The sequence below is a fragment of the Salvelinus namaycush genome, chromosome 15, assembly GCF_016432855.1.
Source record: "Salvelinus namaycush isolate Seneca chromosome 15, SaNama_1.0, whole genome shotgun sequence".
Lineage (NCBI taxonomy): Eukaryota > Metazoa > Chordata > Actinopteri > Salmoniformes > Salmonidae > Salvelinus > Salvelinus namaycush.
The window spans coordinates 38221589-38242414 of record NC_052321.1 but is presented as its reverse complement, the minus strand read 5'-3'; the positions used below and the strand labels follow the sequence as shown (position 1 = coordinate 38242414).

General features: G+C 41.7%; 1 protein-coding gene across 1 annotated transcript; it reads right to left on the bottom strand.

The window, feature by feature from the left end:
- Nucleotides 1-7589: 7589 nt before the first annotated feature.
- On the bottom strand, nt 7590-17198 carry LOC120060512 (dnaJ homolog subfamily C member 5B-like). Its single transcript, XM_039009882.1, has 5 exons — nt 17043-17198; nt 13127-13251; nt 11970-12183; nt 11514-11664; nt 7590-9646 (listed from the first exon to the last, which is right to left on the bottom strand). The coding sequence occupies exons 2-5, from the start codon at nt 13240-13242 to the stop codon at nt 9555-9557; spliced, it is 573 nt and encodes a 190-aa protein (XP_038865810.1). The 5' UTR covers nt 13243-13251; nt 17043-17198; the 3' UTR covers nt 7590-9554.
- Nucleotides 17199-20826: the final 3628 nt, after the last annotated feature.

Here is a 20826-nt window from a genome sequence, read left to right as displayed (position 1 = left end):
TTTTCTAAATATTGATGCCCTGAATTTAGCAGGCGCTATCGACAGATCAGTTGGAAAAAAGTGATTTGGTACTTTCTGGATACGCCACGGTCAGTGTGATCTGGTGTAACTTGACACAATGCTGGCAAAACAAGATGTAGCTGCAAGAGTTAAATGTTTCCAGTCTGTCGTGAAGCGTTCATCCATGTATACGGGTAAGAGTCTAGTTATATTTTCAGATATTATATGTTTCTAGTTTTGTCAGAAAGTCGTTTTCATGGCAAGTTAAATTGTACTGTTAGCTAGCTAGCGAACGTTAGCTTGCTGGCTCGCAAGTGAACATTATGTGTATGATCTGTGTAGTAATATTATTCGAATCAGAAACCGTTTGCATTCTTAGTTATAGCCTCATGTTAGCGAGCTAACATTGAACCTGGTTGGTTAGCTTTAGCTACCTGCAGATTCATACTACATCTATGACAATGTTTGTATTGGTTGGTAGTAGTATGAGTTGGGATTATGCCGGTTCATTGTTTAGCGAGCTACATCTGAACAAAAGATAAGACTATATGTCTAAACAAAACACTTTTCCAGATGATTACATGACCCATCAAGTTAGCTAAGTGTGTCTGGGGTGATTCATATTTGGATGTTTACTAAACTAATCACTCTGTTTAGCAAATGGTCTCACATGTGAATCCTTAAAGAGATGGGTGGAGCTAACGCTTAAGAGGGTGTGAACGATGCTGAATGGGTGTAGACAAAGAAGAGCGCTCCAGTAGGTGTACCAAAATATTCAAGGGCCATTTTCTCAAGTGGGATTCGAAGTTTATCAACTTTCAAAGCAGAATTACTTTCCTATTGTTCTTCAACTGCAGTGTATGATATACAATTTTGTATCTCTGAGTCTCTACTTTTATCCAATGTTTAAAAAATATATATATATATTTTTTTGCTACATAAGACCGAATCATGGCGGTCGTTCAGAAATGTTCCTGCTTTTAAACAGCAATTTTACAGAGATTGAATTCTATATTTTACATTCAGGAGGTATACGACAAAGTATTAGAGAATAACTTGTCACTCACTGTTAACATAAATGTTATTCAAGCAGCTAGCCAGTACATGCTAGATTTTGTTCTGGTTCGTGCTGAGTACAGCAGTAAGATCTCCCTATGACAGAACCCATAATGCGTTAAGTCATTCCCCCATAGTGGTCCCTTTAGTTCAGTCTCAACCCTCATAGTGATAGTGGTGTCAGTCCATGGGGTCCTGGTACTACATGCAGTAGACTAGCAATTCTCAACGGGTGGGTCGCGACCCTAATTTGGGTCGCAGGAGGTTTTTAATGGGTTGCGGGTGTTATGAAAAAATACTACAGTCTAAACTTAACCCAGTTAGAAAGTGTTGTTGTAATGAGAGCCCACGAATGGACAGAGTACCACATTCCAGGCCAAGATTTACAGTTCTGTAATTGACGCCGCCCCCTTTCAACAAGACCAATAAACTGCTATCCCTTTATCTCTTTACGACTCTGAATGGCCCTGAGTAGGTCAGGAAACATAAACCAGACCCTTCTGCAAGTCAGCAGACCACCTGGTGATCTGCATGTGTATCCCAAGAGGGCAGTCAGGAATTGTTACTCTTTGTAACGAAGAGAAAATGGCACCAAGAGTACAAAAGGACATTTAAACATGTTTTCTTCACTGTATTAAAACTGAAGGACTCATGACACGTTGATGTAACCTGAAACAATGTGATATCTTTCTTCTGATTTTCCTATGTCATACAATAAGTATAATTGGTATTTTAGTGTAACATAAAATATATGGATTTTACACAAGAAGTGTTTGTAAAGGCTACATATTCTATGTTAAAGATTATGAAACAGTCTTCTGTACAAGAAAAACATGAGGCTCAGGTTTATCTCATAAGAACATTAATTTGCGGGGTTTTCCTGAACAACAGAGCATTCGTGTTTCACACTGTCCGGCCGTTAGAGCCTGCCTGCCTTTTGAGTCTCCCTATAAATAAGAGGACTTACGAAACAAAAGTCAGATCCAGTTTTGCAAGGCGAGGCCACGCCCGTGGGACAAATGATCCCATCTCCTTGGAAATTCAAAATACAGATCGAGGAAGCCTTATTCCACTCAAACAGAAGAATCACCTGAGAGGAACTTTGCCGAACAACACACTCTGCTCACTCACGACGAAACGCTGAGTTGCATCCGTGGCCTCCAGCTGCTCTTAAATACAAGTAAAACTAAATGCATGCTATTCAACCGATCGCTGCCTGCACCTGCCCGCCCGTCCAGCATCACTACTCTGGACGGTTCTGACATAGAATATGTGGACAACTACAAATACCTAGGTGTCTGGTTAGACTGTAAACTCTCCTTCCAGACTCACATCAAACATCTCCAATCCAAAGTTAAATCTAGAATTGGCTTCCTATTTCGCAACAAAGCATCCTTCACTCATGTTGCCAAACATACCCTCGTAAAACTGACCATCCTACCGATCCTCGACTTCGGCGATGTCATTTACAAAATAGCCTCCAATACCCTACTCAATAAATTGGATGCAGTCTATCACAGTGCCATCTGTTTTATCACCAAAGCCCCATATACTACCCACCACTGCGACCTGTACGCTCTTGTTGGCTGGCCCTTGCTTCATACTCGTCGCCAAACCCACTGGCTCCAGGTCATCTACAAGACCCTGCTAGGTAAAGTCCCCGCTTATCTCAGCTCGCTGGTCACCATAGCAGAACCCACCTGTAGCACGCGCTCCAGCAGGTATATCTCTCTGGTCACCCCCAAAACCAATTCCTCCTTTGGCCGCCTCTCCTTCCAGCCCAAACAACTACCTCTTCCCCTACTGTATTTATTTATTTGTTTATTTTGCTCCTTTGCACCCCATTATTTCTATTTCTACTTTGTACATTCTTCCACTGCAAATCTACCATTCCAGTGTTTTACTTGCTATGTTGTATTTACTTCGCCACCATGGCCTTTTTTTGCCTTTACCTCCCTTATCTCACCTCATTTGCTCACATTGTCTAGAGACTTATTTTTCTACTGTGTTAATGACTGTATGTTTGTTTTACTCCATGTGTAACTCTGTGTTGTATGTATGTGTTGAGCTGCTTTGCTTTATCTTGGCCAGGTCGCAATTGTAAATGAGAACTTGTTCTCAACTTGCCTACCTGGTTAAATAAAGGTGAAATAAAAAAATCTCCCTAAGGGGACTGAAACATTCCACTGCACCCTAGTGCCTTAACAAGCTTTATTTCTTTGGACTGAACGGAATTGAGGACTGAGTCTGAGAAAGAAAGAGAACGTCTCCTATGCGTGTGAGCTCTGACGAAGGAAGATGCTTCTTCAGCTGTATGCTCCAACGCCAGGACCACTGGCCTTTTTCTTGTTTCATCTCTGTCATAACGGAAACCCAACTGAACCAGACGACACTCAGCCAAAAATACACGTAGATATACTTCCGGTCAAAAGTTTTAGAACACCTAATTATTCAAGGGTTTTTCTTTATTTTTACTATTTTCTACATTTTAGAATAATAGTGAAGACATCAAAACTATGAAATAACACACATGGAATCATGTAGTAACCAAAAAAGTGTTAAACAAATCAAAACATATTTTATATTTGAGATTCTTCAAATAGCCACGCTTTGCCATGATGACAGCTTTGCACACTCTTGCACACACTTTTAGCTGAGTGTCGGACAGATGCCGAGCAGTTGCCATACCAGGCGGTGGTGCAACCGGACAGGATGCTCTCGATGGTGCAGCTGTAGAACCTTTTGAGGATCTGGTGAGCCATGCCAAATCTTTTCAGTCTCCTGAGGGGGAAAAGGGGTTGTCGTGCCCTCTTCACGACTGTCTTGGTGTGTTTGGACCATGATAGTTTGTTTGATGTGAACACCAAGGAACTTGAAACTCTCGAACCCGCTCCACTGCAGCCTCGTTGATGTTAATGGGGGCCTGTTCGGCCCTCCTTTTCCTGTAGTCCACGATCACCTCCTTTGTTGTCCTTGCACCACACTGCCAGATCTCTGATCTCCTCCCTATAGGCTGTCTCATCGTTATCGTGATCAGGCCTACCACTGTTGTGTCATCAGCAAACGTAATGATGGTGTCGTGCTTGGCCACGCAGTCGTGGGTGAACAGGGAGTACAGGAGGGGACTGACCACGCACCCCTGAGGAGCCCCAGTGTTGAGGATCAGCGTGGCAGATGTGTTGTTGACTACCCTTACCACCTGGGGGTGGCACATCAGGAAGTCCAGGATCCAGTTGCAGAGGGAGGTGTTTAGTCCCAGGGTCCTTAGCTTAGTGATGAGCTTTGTGGGCACTATGGTGTTGAACGCTGTTGTCAATGAACAGCATTCTCACATAGGTGTTCCTTTTGTCCTGGTGGAAAGGACAGTGTTGAGTGCGGTTTAAATTGCGTCATCTGTGGATCTGTTGGGGCAGTATGCGAATTGGGGTGGGCCTAGGGTTTGGTGTTGATGTGAGCCATGACCAGCCTTTCAAAGCACTTCATGGCTACTAACGTGAGTGCTACGGGGCGGTAGTCATTTAGGCAGGTTACCTTTGCTTTCTTGGGCACGGGGACTATGGTGGTCTGCTTGAAACATGTAGGTATTACAGACTCGGTCAGGGAGAGGTTGAAAATGTCAGTGAAGACACTTGCCAGTTGGTCCGCGCATGCTCGCAGTACACGTCCTGGTAATCCGTCTGGCCCAGCGACCTTGTGAATGTTGACCTGTTTAAAGGTCTTGTTCACATCGCCTACGGAGAGCTTGATCACACAGTCATCCGGAACAGCTGGTGCTCTCATGCATGCTTCAGTGTTGCTTGGCTCGAAGCGAGCATAGAAGGCATTTAGCTCGTCTGGTAGTACTTGTAGGAGATGACTACCTCAAGCTCTAAACCCTCAGAGCTATTAATCACACCTGTGGGGAGAGGGGCATTCTTTTTACCAAACCACGTGACCTTTGTTTTGGAGGTGTTCAGAACAAGGTTAAGGGTAGAGAAAGCTTGTTGGACACTAAGAAAGCTTTGTTGTAGAGCATTTAACACAAAATCCCAGGCGTGGCCAGCTGAGTATAAGACTGTATCATCTGCATATAAATAGATGAGAGAGCTTCCTACTGCCTGAGCTATGTTGTTGATGTAAATTGAGAAGAGCGTGGGGCCTAGGATCGAGCCTTGCGGTACTCCCTTGGTGACAGGCAGTGGCTGAGACAAGAGATGTTCTGACTTTATACACTGCACTCTTTGAGAGAGGTAGTTAGCAAACCAGGCCAAAGACCCCTCAGAGACACCAATACTCCTTAGCCAGCCCACAAGAGTGGAATGGTCTACCGTATCAAAAGCGTTGGCCAAGTCAATAAAAATAGCAGCACAACATTGCTTAGAATCAAGGGCAATGGTAAGAGGACCTTTAAGGTTACAGTGACATATCCATAACCTGAGCGGAAACCAGATTGCATACTAGAGAGAATACTATAGACATCAAGAAAGCCAGTCAGTTGATTATTGACAAGTTTTTCCAACACTTTTGATAAATAGGGCAAAATAGAAATAGGCCTATAACAGTTAGGATCAGCTTGATCTCCCCCTTTAAATAAAGAACGCACCGTGGCTGCCTTCCACGCAATGGGAACCTCCCCAGAGAGGAGAGACAGGTTAGGTCTCTCCTCTAGGCTTGGCAATGATAGGCTTGGCAATGATGGGGGCAGCAACCTTAAAGAAGAAAGGGTCTAAACCATCTGGCCCAGATGTTTTTTTGGGGTCAAGTTTCAGGAGCTCTTTTAGCACCTCGGACTCAGTGACTGCCTGCAGGGAGAAACTGTGTAGCGGGGCAGGGGAAAAAGAGGAAGACGCATCTGGGATAGTTGCATTAGAAGGGGTGGGAGATGAGGAAATGTTGAATGGGCAAGGAGGCATGGCTGAGTCAAATAGGAATCCTGAATCACATTGACTCTGTACTTGTACCCCCTATATATAGCCTTGCTTGATATTTTACTGCTAATGTTGAATTATTTGTTACTTTTATTTTCAATTTTTTACTTAACATCTTAAAGCATTGTTGGTTAAGGGCTTGTAAGTAAGCATTTCACCTGTTGTATTCGGCGCATGTGACAATTTGTTTTGTTGATTTGATTCTGGAAGGTTATCCCATCCCCACAGAGGAACTCTGGAGCTCTGTCAGAGTGACCATCAGGTTCTTGGTCACCTCCCTGACCAAGGCCCTTCTCCTCCGATTGCTTGTTTTGATCGGAATACTTTCAGAATGCACTATATGTCCATTGCGCTGCACACAATTTAATCTTAGTATTGAACGATGCATGACAAGATATACCAGAGATAAGAGACTGTTGATATGGCAACCACACAACTCAAACGGCAGTTCACCAGTTTGAAAGAAATCGCAAACATCTTTTTATGTTCAAGTCCTCAAGAACTGTTTTCTGCTAAAGATGACCGGTTTGCATCTGCCAATTTATTGGCTGTCCAGTATCCAGACAATCTGTCCCCAGAGCTTCCTATACAGTTACTCTTTCCGCAACGTGTCGAGGCCGGCAATTAAGGAGAATGAGAGCCTCAATTAAAGATGTTACGGAACTGCTGTATTTGAAGCACCACTCCCTTCTGCCCAGTTTCCCTGTTGTTGCTACGGCAATCAAGCTGTTTTTACCACACCTGAAACTGTCACTTCTGCGGAGAGATCGTTTTCTAAAGGAAAACTCATAAAGAACTACCTAAGAAGCACTTAGGCTCTCTGTGTTTTTGAACACCTCTGTAAGCTCCAATCATTGCACTGGCCCCGTCGTAGCGTTGGCCACGTTTGTTCACTGACATCCACTCATACTGTACTTTCAATTTGTTTCTTTTTTAGTCCCATTCTTGAAGCCCAAGAAACAAACACTTATCTTCCTAGTACATATGGAAATTAAAAAGGTTTATGAATTACTTTTGAGGGTTACTGTCAAAACGGTTTATTAAATAAAAATAGACATCGTGACAGGCACATGGGCCCCCAGAGCTTGTGGGCTCCCCTCATTGCGGGGGGGGGGGGGGGGGGGGGGGTCCGGTACGCCAGTGCTACATACACCAGTAATGTAATTGAGTATGTAGTATCATCCTCAATGAGATGGTGTTTCTCAAATCCATCATCGGAACATTTCATTCTCCTCCTAAAACAGCTACTGAAAGTTTAGAAAGAATCAAACAGGCTAAAAAGTGCCTGCTTAAACTAAAAGGAAACACCACTGTCCTTATGGCATTGCTACCTCTAAGTTTACGACACAAATCTCCAAATGAACTCTGCCAGTCTCTTAACATTGGTCTGGTTCATGCCTGCGTCTGTTGAAAACCTGCCACCTGTTCATCAGGTGTGGTTTTCAACAAGGATCATTACATGCGTTCATATGCTGTAGAAGTATGGTATTTTCCTGAAAAATAAGTTTGTAGAACTTCTGTGAGAAATGAATAGGCAGAAATTTCTTTACATAACCCCCAATTTATTCAATATACATTTATATAAATATTTTACAGTATCAACAGTATATAAAGTAGAAAGTAGGATCAAAACAAAAAGGAAACATTTTTATTAAAGGTGAATGTTAGTAACACATTAATTCAAAAATAAAGCCTTTGAGGAATCCTGCATATTAGGTTGGGGAAATTAAAGAGCTATGGATTAAATATCACATCAACAGCATTTGACACAAGGCCACCACAGTTAAATCCTCAGGGAGAAATTAAAGTCAATGGACAAATAATCACAGCAATGTTTAAACTGCATTATATATATTTTTTCTTCAGTTTTCACTGAATGTGATACTGCTGAACTACAAAAGAAACCCACTTTAAAATCTGAGAATTGCTGGTATGTGAGACAATGGCTTTCAACAAATGGCATTATTTGGTGTCCCAAGTGTTTAAAAATTTGAGCAGGTGTGCTCAGGAAGTGCTCCATATAAAATATATACTGCACAGAAACAGAATTTGACACTGACTCCAGATCACAGAAGAGGACAGACATCAGAAGAAATGGGAAGTCATATGGGTCAGGAAGACATTTTTAAATGACAAGAACTCCAATATTATTCCATTGTTTTGAGAGGGAGGTATAAGAGAGGCATATGAGAAAATGAAGAGTGAGCACATGTATGGAATCATAAGCTTCGGAAAATTGAAAATAAAGCTTGACAGCACAAAAATATTGCCTAAAACAAACATATAAACACATTTAAACTTTTGGCGTCTCTTCACATTGGTTCATAGGTTGAAGCTGCAGCGATTGGCTCCCACACAAGGGGTCGTGACAGTCCACAGCGGCCCTTATTATAACTGGATCATTATGCTTAGAAGGGTCGTTCCACAAAATGAGTCCCTTTTGCATTCCTTAAATATTTAAAGTAGAAATTGTGCACCAATATTTACAAAAAAAAAGTGCCATTTAATGTAGACCACAACTTTCAATACAGCTGATTATTCATATTAATAAAGACTTTAATATTAATAAAGTGCAAAGATTCAGCATTTTGGTATGTTCCTTTGTGCACCCTCTGTGACTTCTAAGAAGATTTTAACCCATTTAACCTCAATGGTAAAATGTGTTTTTTATTAAAGTTGAACATGTGCTCTTTATGACAGAATTACGTGAACGTTTTTGCCAAGTTACCCTACCCAAAATTGACACATTTTGTTGAACGACCCACAAGACGTTTAAAGTGCACATTAATTTACAACTTCAGACTCAGGCTGCGCTTTCCCTTCTTTCACAAATAGCTTCCTGTTCCCTATATAGTGCACTACTTTGGACCAGAGACCTATGGGTCCTGGTCAAAAGTAGTGCACTACATAGCTCTGGTCAAAAGTAGTGCATTACACATAGGGAATATGGTGTCATTTGGGAGGCACATCAGTTTCTATTCAAACACCCTCCCTACACTCGCCATTGAGCATACATAGAAGCCATTACTCTGCACATATTGTTCTGTACTATTAAAAAATGCTACATTTTTCAATCTACAAAGAAAGATCCCCTCAGCATTAAGGTCAACTTGGCAGTTGGCACAATCATAAGAATGTATGATTCTTGTAAACACAGACCCCAATTTATAATTAAAATGAGCCACATACAGACCCTTATATTGAGACATAAAAAGATATATATCCAAATATAAGGCTTTGGCCACATATAGTACGGTGGGTCGACTGCATGATTTAAGCACCAGCCACTGATTAAAAAACGAACCACAGAAACTGATCACAGTAATGTTCGCTGTTTTTCCAGAAATCCTGGATGGAGGATTCCAGATTTCCTGCTTATTCCCTCCTTATTTCGGGAAAACCTGTGAATTTTGGGAAAGTTACCAGAATTTTGCAACCCTAGTTGGGAGTAACCAGAGTGGGCAGACTAGCCTGGTCCCATATCAGTTTGTGCAGACAAGTTGGCAAGACAGCACAAACAGATCTGGGACCAAGCTATGGGAAGACGTCTTGCTGACAGGTTTTTACTGGTCCGCTGTGGTGAGTATAGGGTCAGAGTGGTTTGGCTTCAGATTGCTCGTGGTCGAACTCGGTCTTCTCATTAGCAGCAGCATGAGGCTGGATCACAATGGGTTCGTGTTCCCCTGCAGGGAGAACAGAGATGTACTGTTAATTCACTGAGCGCTTATCTTTAAGTCCAAGCCAGGACACAAGCAGGCAGAAATCACCTATTAGAAAAATATACTTTTATTAGTCTATATGAAATACAAATTTGTATTCTGCTTTTTTGAACCAACCCTTCCTATTAGTAATGATAATAAACGTTTTGTAAACATAGGCTGCGTTCTTTTCCCACTAATTGGTCTTTTGACCAATCAGATCAGCTTTTTGCCAATAATTGGGTTGCCTGTGTAAACAGCCATTGATTAACAGAACAAAATTAAAGCATGGCCTTAATCATGTCAACATCACAAAGAACGCATGGTTGGCAATGGGGGAAAGAATTGGAATGAGTTCAGCTAGTGGTGTGAAGGGACACGACAAGCTTTTTCGATAGAGCTGTAGCATGAAAGACTAAAGAAAGCTCCCAACAACAAAAGTAATCACAGTGATAATCACACTAGCATAGTTCGAGTTAGTGAGCACATCCGGAGCTCAATTTCCAATTGCCAAAAGAATATGGGTTAATAAGCTGCTAGCCCACAATAGCATTAATCAACGGGCGTAAGCAGTAAGCACGATATACAGTATACAAAATGCACAAAGAGTGTTAAAGCCGACCCAGTTTGGAGTTTCAACTGAGTTGCCAGAGGTTGCCCTAGGGCCTGGCTGAGCCATTATTAATTATAGTCTCACCACCGGCTGTGAAATGAAAAAACATTTTCAGACTCCTTCTACTTCATCCCTTTAAGCATGTGCACTGGACCATCTTTAAAGTGATGTCCTGGTTGCTCTAAACAAAGAGGCGGATTCTAAAACTAGCTTCTAAAGATGTATTGTTTAACACATTGACCCACACAGACATCGTACGTATGGAGTGGCTGCAGATCTGACTTTTCTGAACCCCTCTTGCCAATTTGTATTTCTTTATTTTACTTAACTAGGCAAGTCAGTTAGGAACAAATTCTTATTTACAATGACGGCCTAGGAACAGTGGGTTAACTGCCTTGTTCAGGGGCAGAAGGACAGATTTTGGCAGCTCGAGGATTTGATCCACCAACCTTTCGGTTACTGGCCCAATGCTCTAACCACTAGGCTACCTGCCGCGCCAAAATGGCTAAAGGCCCCAAAGGTTTTGCGCATATGCAGGATTCTCTACTTTACGCACTACAGGCTACTGGTGGCAAATAGTGCTTGTTTAATACAGTTGGAAAAAAGACATGTCTGCAAAATCACATTACGATAGTATTCTACATAACAGAACCAAATATAATAGCGTAGTGTAACATTACTGTAAGACAAAAAACACCACCTAATTTCTTATGAGATTTTAGGATGGTTGTGCGATTGGTCGCATTTTTCTCATGTGGCCAAAACTCAACAGCATGCCCCAGTAGCAAAATATGTGCTTTAATCACAGGTAGGTTATGCTACAGTTTGCTCTAAAATTAATTCCCTGTACATCATTCAAAACAGCACTGTATAACTCAAGATCTAAATGGATATCCCCATAAAACTGACTGAGATCAAATGGTTGGTATGTAGATGCTGCTTGGACGTTTCACCGGTAAAACTTGGAGAATTATAATTCACGATTGACAGTAAGAAATGTGAAGGGAGGGTAACCCCAAAAAATGTGTGTGTAAAGTAGAGGTAATGAAACACATGCGCAGAACATGAATCGGATCTTCAGTTCTGAGAAAATGGATCCAAGGGGCGGGGCGAGGCGGTTGCCTATATGGATCCGCAGCCTCTGCCTAATACTTAAAGGATTATCTAGTACTCTCTCATGCGCCTCCCCTCATGCGCCTCCCCCAGGCCTTGCCTCCCCCTGGCCTTGCCCCCACTCACCCCTGTCCTGCTCAGCTCTGATCTGAGCCTCCAGGTCGTCTGGGTCTACGTATCCGTGCTCCCCCTCCAGTGGCTTGCACCTGCCACAGCAGAAAAAGCAGCAGCAACAGCAGCAGCAGAGGGTGAAGATCCCACAGCACACCATCAGGGTCTGGGAAATAAAGAAGGAATTTGTTTCACACAGGGCATAATTGACATAAGTTGTCATGCATACACTTGTAAGTGTTAGAAAACTATAATAACCCGATTTTTGATTTCTGTGAACCCTAATGACCTTAATGATTAACATGCAGTACAATTTAGCAACGCCTAGGTCGTGAGTTAATTTCTAACGGGATCACATGCACTTAGTAAAAATGTACAGTATGCACTCACTGTACAATAAGTAACTTTTGGGTATAAGCGTCTGCAAAGTGTATGCATATGAAAATGTGTAAGCCCTAAAAGACTTCTCACCTTAAACCAGCACTTGTGAATGAGGAAGTAATATTTAACGCTCTCGTCTCCAAACTGCTCGGCCACATAGAGGCCCATGGAGCCGTACTCATCGTAGACCTTCCTCTTGGTCTCGTCGTTGAGGATGGAGTTGGCATTGTTGATCTCCTTAAACTTCTCAGCTGCCTCGGGGTTGTCTGGGTTCTTGTCAGGATGATGCCTCAGTGCTAGTTTCCTGGGAGGAGGAGGACTTTTATTTATATTGTCACGGGGAAACGTAAAGTCGTGCGCTGCTTTTATTCACATGAGTAAGTCACGGGAAAGTTTGAGTTTAGAAATATAATACACGAGAATCATTTGACCTCATTTGCAAAAACCACAGAGCAGGTAATCAGGTTACCAGTATGCAAATATGTATTTTGTTTTATATCCACTAGAAATCTTCCAAAAAGAGTAAGGACCGCCTATGCTATCGTTTCAGTTAATGGTGCTTTCATTAAGAAAACAGATGTGTTTTTAACTGTTCTGTAGTCTTTCTCAAAGCATTTGTCTGTGGTTGAGAGTTTTATAACCAGGGGTGAAAGTAAGGCGGTATGGTCCGGCAAAATAAATAGTGGGCGTATGCCGTACCAGTAAAACATCACAATAATTAAATCGAAGTGTCAAGAAGACTGTAGGCTATTACACCACTATTTATCATTCCCGTATGTCAGAGGCATGACAAATGAGCTAATGACAACAGGTGGTATAGCCTACACTCTAAAATGTGACAAGAACGCTGACATTTTGCCATGGCAGAGACGCGCGTGCGGACAGCAGTGGACACATGCATTTTGGCCTAATGACAATCGCCTCTTTCCATTCACCACTGTTTGGAGGCTGGAAATATGTTGCGAGTGGATGAACATACCTAGTAAAGGCCTAGTAAAGGAGCCCTTTGAAGTGATCGTTTGACAATCAGATAAAAAGCATCGTGACCGGTTGTGTTTATGCCACAATAAAAGGTAATACATTTTAAAAGTTAAATGACAAATCTTTACGACTAGGCCCACAGAGATCCTATTGAATTAACAGGGATTCTATATGTAGTTCTATGATTAGGCCCAGAAAATGTTTTGGTGCACATATAGGAGGTCCCGTACCAAGAAGAAATGTGATCTACTTTCACCCGTTTATACCTGTATGCCTTCTTTATTTCTTCTGCGGATGCCCCCTTCTCCAGTCCTAGTATATTGTATAGACTGTCACCTGCGGTGGACATCTTACGTTGAGGCCTTTGGTTTGGTTCCGCCATGTTTTAGATCTGCAACAATGATAAAGACAACAGCTATGACTGGTATGCCATGAGGATATAGTGAAAGATCATAGGCTTTGCTTGTGTTTTAGCTCATGACACAAGGATGCAAAAAATGTGCCACATTATGTTTCTGTCTGCCACCAGCCTGCATTCGACCCCATCAACTACGCATTAACCCCACCCGGCACCAGTGTGTGTTAGAGATGTTGACGATAAGCATGGCCTGACTCTTCTCTCTTAACTTCCTTCATACTAGACACAGAGACATAAAAATGGTCTCCACTAGGTCATCTGACTCTGGGGAAGTAGATAAATGGCCTCGTTGCCAAAATCCCAAAGAATCCCTTTAAATAAACACCATCACAAAGATCATTATTACTTTGTTAAGGGCAGGTCTTTTGGAATTAATTTATGAATTTAAGAAAATGCATTTCAAAGGAACAGAATGGCATATTTTGAGTTTAAATACACAACTGTGCTTTGAGTGTTTGTTGCAAGTAATGGCAGTAATTCAGCCCCCAAAAATATATATTTTGAAATAGAGCTCAAGGGTTAATATTTAAGAGTTGTTTGGCAAGGATAGGCTATGTCATGGAAAGAACAGGTGTTCTTAATGTTTTGTAATCTCAGTGTACGTGTGAAATTAGTTTCGATATAGTTTTGGTGTAGTCCGAGGCGCGCCACGAGGGATTTTGGGCCCCATGAAAAGATATCACATTGGGCCCCACTACCAAAGGCCACACCAACCCTGCGCAATTGCTGTAACCACACACCTCCAGAACCCAATCGACCCATTCAAAGCTTTAAATAACTCTACCTTTGCAGGCTTGCAACTCTCTTGTTGTCCAATATTTATTGTACGATATTTACTGACAGTGAGCTGTGAAAATATAACACTGTGCAGACATACATGCAACATTCTGCATAAAGTGGAATTCACTATTTGATGCAAGACTGATATCCTCTATAAGAAATGTGCTGAAGGCCATCTTTTACAGTCTAAATGGTAAAATTCTTGAATGGAAAATTCTCTTAAAATGAATAAATAACTTAAAATAAATATAACTTAAATATACATTAACCTCTTCAATTAAAATAAATTAACATTATCATCTATAGAATGACATAACAAACAAAATAATAAAATCAGAAGCAGATTTTTGAACTAAGTATACATACCAACTAGACAATAAGCAGCTGTAAAAGTGGAAATGGAAAACAAAATGGAAATGAAAAGGCCTGATGGTGGCGCTAGAGGAAATCAATAGGTTTCTTCCACTTGGGATCTTGATTGTGCATAACTAATTTTATGGCAATCCAGCCATTACTTTGAGATATATCTTGTTCTCAGTCTGTTCTCAGTCTGTGGGCATCATGTGTGTAGTGATCCAATATCCATAGCCATGCAATTTAACAGTTAATCACTGGCCTTTGCTCAGCCTTACTCACCAAGAGCCCAGCGCCGAGCCTTCTTGCTAGCAAAGTCACTGATCAAGTCTTTGAAGTCCAGCTTCCTAGCTAACTGACTTTCAATGGACAGCATGGCAAGACTGCAAAGCCTGTCCTGGGACCTCAAATAGTTCATCAGTTTTAGCTTACTGAAAGCTCTATCGCCAACAGCAACAGTCACAGGCAGTGTGCAAAATATACGTACAGCAATGCACACTTCTTCAAAAATGTTTTACAGCTGCATCTTACAAATTGTATTCAGGTGACCAAGAGGGGACAAGTTAGTGGGGAAAGTGGCAGCATATACAGTGTCCAGGTGTCTTACTTCATTTTGAAACTCAGGTGTAAGATCTCTGGGATACTTCATGATCAGTGGTTGGCACACAGAAGGGACTTTATCCTCACTAATCTGTCCAACTTTCAGAACAGCAGAAAATGATTCTACCATTTTTTGCAGTGGTGTGGAACCTAGTGTCCAAGTCATTTATGATGTTGTCCATAGCAGTAAAAACCACTGTGTTCCCAAAACATCGTTGCTGCACTGTCCTGAGCTGTCTCCTCTTCAGAGGTCTCATCATGGAATATCTTCCTTTTCCTCTGGCGGTTGTGTTCCTTGCTAAATTGAGGTGCAACATCCATTTGCGTAGCAATCAGTGTTGCCTCCGACAGGACTGAATCCCATCCATTCCCCCATGTGCACGCATGTTCTAAACAATGGCGAACCAGTTACCAACACCTGCGCCAAACGTTGTGCAACAGGTCATTCATATATTTACCTAATTACCTAAGTTTAGAAGGGTCAGAGCCAGTGACACAATCAAATCATTGATTGGGTTAAGACGAACCGTCACTCCAAAACTAGCGGACTCATTGTCTACGCCTCCCTCTAAACCCCGCCCTTCACGGAAAAATAATGCCAAAACTCGCAATCGAAAAGACTGGCTGTGAAAACAAAGATACGAGTAGCGTAACCAAAAGGTAGTACATGCGGGCAAGAGGCAAAATGTATTCAATAGGATTGGTTGCTGGGAAGGTTTAACCGAAAACGATTTTTGCATTTGTTTTCAAATATATTTTTTTTAATAATTTGAAAAATTATTTGCTTACAAGTTTTGGGGTTTTGCTTTTGATGTCTTACTTTTGTTTACAATTCTATACATTTTGCTTTCAGTTGTTTGGTTTTTGATTTCAACATCCATTATTTCACCCATCCACAAAAATATATTTACATTCTCAACTTTATTTTTCATGTTAACGATTTATTTTATTTTGAATTCAATACATATGGCGTGAAATTGAAACCATAGGCCTGATGGTCAGGCTGGCCTATGGTCAGGATGGTCAGGCCTATGGTCAGGCCTTAATCTTAAACTGCTTATAACATAAATTATGTTTGTGATATTAAGATTCTAACAAATTATGTTTGTGATATTAAGATTCTAACAAAGATAGTGTGTTAGGCTTATTTAGGAAAGGTCAAGGACAGGGAGGACATAACTTTAAAAATGGCAGAGTACTTTCGTTTTGAGTCAATATGATGCTCTCAGCTCTCCTAGTGTTAAATGGTTACATCTGTGGCTGCCTAGCCTACTATCTCCTGGTCGCTGAGCCTAGCCTACTATCTCCTGGTCGCTGAACCTTGCCTAGCCTACTATCTCCTGGTTGAGCCAGTAAGAGATTGCCAAGCCTATTGTGATTATTACTGTTACATCAGGGTATTATGTTCTATTCTCATTAATTATAGGCCTATGGCGTATTATGTGTAGGTCTATGTGAGTCGCATGTTTCGTAAGAGTAACGGATTTACGTAGGCCTACAAGACTATTGGTCTGTAATGCGAAATCCCATTTTAGATGGTTTCTGGGTGCGATCGATTACAGTAGAGTATAGCGTGGGCTATACTTTTATGATAATTTGAGTGCCCACATTTTGGCACACCTTTATTTTTGCTGTCCCTGACATGAACGAGACCACTGCTTTTGACATTATAATGCTTGTAGAAAATAAATACATTTGATTTGATTTAGAGCAGTCTAATGGGAGTTTGAATATGAGCTTCCTGGGCGTTAGCGAACAAACACTTGATACTCATCGTCGACATCTCTAACGCACCCAGTACTGACCTACAGCATAACCATTCACACATGCTAGTTGAATAAACCTCCGTAGTTTATTAATTTGAGACAATGAAAACATAGATGAGAAAATAAAATAATCGATCCGCCATTAAAGACTGATCCTGAAACAGATTGTGGGAAAGTTACGCTTTCACTTGGTTAGATAAACTATGCATGAGGAAGTCAAGTGCATAAAACACAAATAATCACACACAGCCACATTCTACCCACTTTGTTTCGACGGGGGTCGATAGTCTCCTGGTGTCCGTGCACAATTATTATTGACGCATTTGCCAATCAAAAAAAAGAACAAGTGTAGACTCAAAGAAACAAAATCTCCCAAAACAAAACTTGCCGGTGACTTCAGGAAGTAGAACATGCATTATAGCCTGCCAATTCCGGTTTGTAGTGACCGGGTTCGCTTGTGGCGGGTTTGCGCATAAAATCACACACGCGCTCTAGTTGTACTGGAATGTAATTGCGGCCATATGCATAGAATCTTTGCCATATGTTTCTATCCGCGACACATGGAAAATGAACACATATAGTGGAACATGTAACAGCGTTACATTATTACAAACAATGTTGATTGTTCTTGTTGAAAAAAATACTTTATTCTTGATGCCTTATGAAAACACAGATGCGCCAAACTATTTGTATTATACCAATAACAACCCATTTCTGTTTCAGCCTACTAAGTAAAAATAAGAATAATTTGATTGAACACTAAATAGAATGTAATACAAATATCAACATAATAAGAATCACATAACATTCAGGTCATATGCATTGTCAACCAAGCTGATCAACCAAATGTTACATTTGGTGTGAAACAACTATGTTCAGTTTGGTAGTAGATGGAGAGATGTCACTGGAGGTCCCATCATTGTGGGTTCATGACATTGATGACAATCTTTCCCTTGTTTATATTGGCTTCTATGTGTCTGTGAGCATCAGCTATCTTCTCCAGGGTAAACATGCTGTCGATCACAGGTCTCAGCAGGCAGGGGGGGGTGATAGGGTCTGAGAAGTGAGGTAGTGCCCTTTCTGAGAAGGCTCTCACCAGATCTGCACAGGAAAAAACACACTTTACATTCAGGAAGTATTAACAAATACATTGCTGTCGGGGAAAGGCATAATTATTTAATTGCATGATGTGAGAGTTAGAGGTTTGAGAGCAGCAGGTTGCTTAGCAGTTAAGAACGTTGGACCAGTAACCGAAAGGTTGCTAGTTCAAATCCCCGAGCTGACTAAGTGAAAAATATATCGGTGTGCCCTTGAGCAAGCCACTTAACCCTAATTACATTAGGGTCGCTGTCAATAATGGCTAGTCAGGGGGAGTAGGATATGCAAAAAACTGTACTGTACTCATTGCTTAGAGAGACTTGGTCATTTCTTCAAACAATCATTTTTATTTAATATTGATTAATTATTGCAATAATGAAACCGTCAACCCAACAGTCTTGACTGTTAGGCTGAGAGCCTACCCTTTACAGACAATGCACAGTTTATATAGCTGATACCCAGAATGCTTGGTTCCACCCCTCCCATATAGATTGGGGGGCACCATAAGCCACTTTGGGTTTATCCTCTGGTCGTCTGCCTCTGGTGCTGTCTCCCAGATGCTAGGATAATTAGGAATACTGAGGCCTTTGGTCTGTTCCTCCAGGCTTTCTCTATCTTGGTGACTCTCACCATATTTTATCTATGGAATGCCAGCTATAGCTTTTTAATCAGCAAGCCATCACTTAATCAGTTGCCAGCCCAAGCTCCATAAAGAACCCTCTCAGTTAACTCAGAAAGGAGAGAGTCCTAAGAACCTTACTCTATTAAATAAAACAACAATTTGGTGCATAAATAACATAATCTTGTAATCCTGCTACCACATCCTCTCCCAGTTGGACCCACCAACTGGGTCCAACTGGATGACATCTGCTAAAAAAAAAAAATCTCTTAAGTCTATGTTGATTAAATGTTTTCTCTGTATAGATTTATCTCTCTGTATGTGTAAGATTTGTATATACACACTGAATTGTTTGCATATAATAGACATATTATCAAATACTCATTCAATGTTGCAAGCACAAACCCTTGATTCATAATTAAACCGCATGGAATGGCAAATGCTCTGCATCAGACCGCAAGGCGCTACAGAGGGAAAGTGAGTACAGCCCAGTACATCACTGGGGCCAAACTTCCTGTCATCCAGGACCTCTATACCAGGCGGTGTCAGAGTAAGGCACTAAAAATGCTCAAAGACTCCAGCCACCCATAGACTGTTCTCTCTGCTGCTGCACGGCAAGCAGTACTGCTGAACAGTTAATCAAATGGCTATCCGGACTATTTACATTGACCCCCTTTATTATTGTTGTTTATTGAATTTATGCATTGACTGTCTTGCGCTGGCTCTATGCGCACTCACTAAACTCTACCCACACACTCACACATACTACACTGACACTCCAACAAACACACACACTACATACGCTCACACACATGCATATTGGCGCCACACACAGCCACACTTTTCCACACAGGCTGTTGCTACTCTATTATCTATCCTGAATGCCTAGTCACTTTTACCCCTACATATACTGAACAAAAATATAAATGCATCATGCAACAATTTCATTGGTTTTACTGAGTTACAGTTCATATGAGGAAATCAGTCAATTGGCCCTAATCTATGGATTCCACATGACTGGGAATACAGATATGCATCTGTTGGTCACAGAAAAAAATGGGCCTCACAATGGGCCTCAGGATCTCATCACTGTATTTTTGTGCATTCCAATTGCCATCGATAAAATGCAATTGTGTTCATTGTCTGTAGCTTATGCCTGCCCATACCATAACCCCACTGCCACCATGGGGCACTCTGTTCACAATGTTGACATCAGCAAACCACTCGCCCACACGATGCCATACACATGGTCTGCGGTTGTGAGGCCGGTTGGACGTTCTGCCAAATTCTCTAAAACGACATTGGAGGTGGCTTATGGTAAAGAAATTAACATTCACTTCCCTGGCAAAGCTCTGGTGGAAATTCTTGCAGTCTGCATGCCAATTGGACACTCCCTCAAAACTTCAGACATCTGTGGCATTGTGTTGTGTGACAAAACTGCACATTTTAGAGTGGCCTTTTATTGTCCCCAGCACAAGGTGCACCTGTGTAATGATTATGCTGTTTAATCAGCTTCTTGATTTGCCACACCTGTTAGGTGGATGGATTATCTTGGCAAAGGAGACATGCTTACTAACAGGGATGTAAACACATTTGTTCACTAAATTTGAGAGAAATACATTTTTTGTGCATATGGAACATTTCGGGGATCTTTTATTTCAGCTCATGAAACATGAGACCAACACTTTACAACACCAAGCATGGTGGTGGCAGCATCATGTTGTGGGGGGTATTTTTCAGCGGTAGGAACTGGGAGACTAGTCAGGATCGAGGAAAAAATGAACAGAGCAAAGTACAGAGAGATCCTTGATGAAAACCTGCTCCAGAGTGCTGAGGACCTCAGACAACGACCCTAAAAACACAGTCAAGACAACACAGGAGTGGCTTCGGGACAAGTCTCTGAATGACCTTGAGTGGCCCAGCCAGAGCCTGGACTTGAACCCGATTAAACATCTCTGGAGAGACCTGAAAATAGCTGTTGAGCATCCAACCTGACAGAGCTTGAGAGGATCTGCAGAGAAGAATGGGAGAAATTCCCCAAACACAGGTGTGCCAAACTTGTAGCATCATACCCAAGAAGACTCAAGGCTGTAATTGCAGCCAAAGGTGCTTCAACAAAGTCTGAGTAAAGGGTCTGAATACTTATGTAAATGGATATTTGTAGGTCAATGGGGCTCATAGTGTGGCATATGGTGGGTGTGAGGCAATGAAGCAGGCGGTGGAGGTGCAACAAGTGAGAGTGAAAAGAAAGGTATCATATGCTGAGGCAGTGAGTGTGGTCCAGGTCCAGGGAGATACAGGACCAAGGGAGAGATGGGTAGGATCTAGACC

Bases quoted from the DNA above. Each gene is read 5' to 3' on its own strand.
- LOC120060512 (XM_039009882.1), bottom strand. From the start codon at position 13,242: ATGGCGGAACCAAACCAAAGGCCTCAACGTAAGATGTCCACCGCAGGT. The intron at 12,184-13,126 runs GTATAAACGGGT...TCCTCCTCCCAG, and splicing joins GAAATAAAGAAGGCATACAG to GAAACTAGCACTGAGGCATC. The intron at 9,647-11,513 runs GTGAGTGGGGGC...TTCTCCCTGCAG, and splicing joins CAGAGCTGAGCAGGACAGGG to GGGAACACGAACCCATTGTG.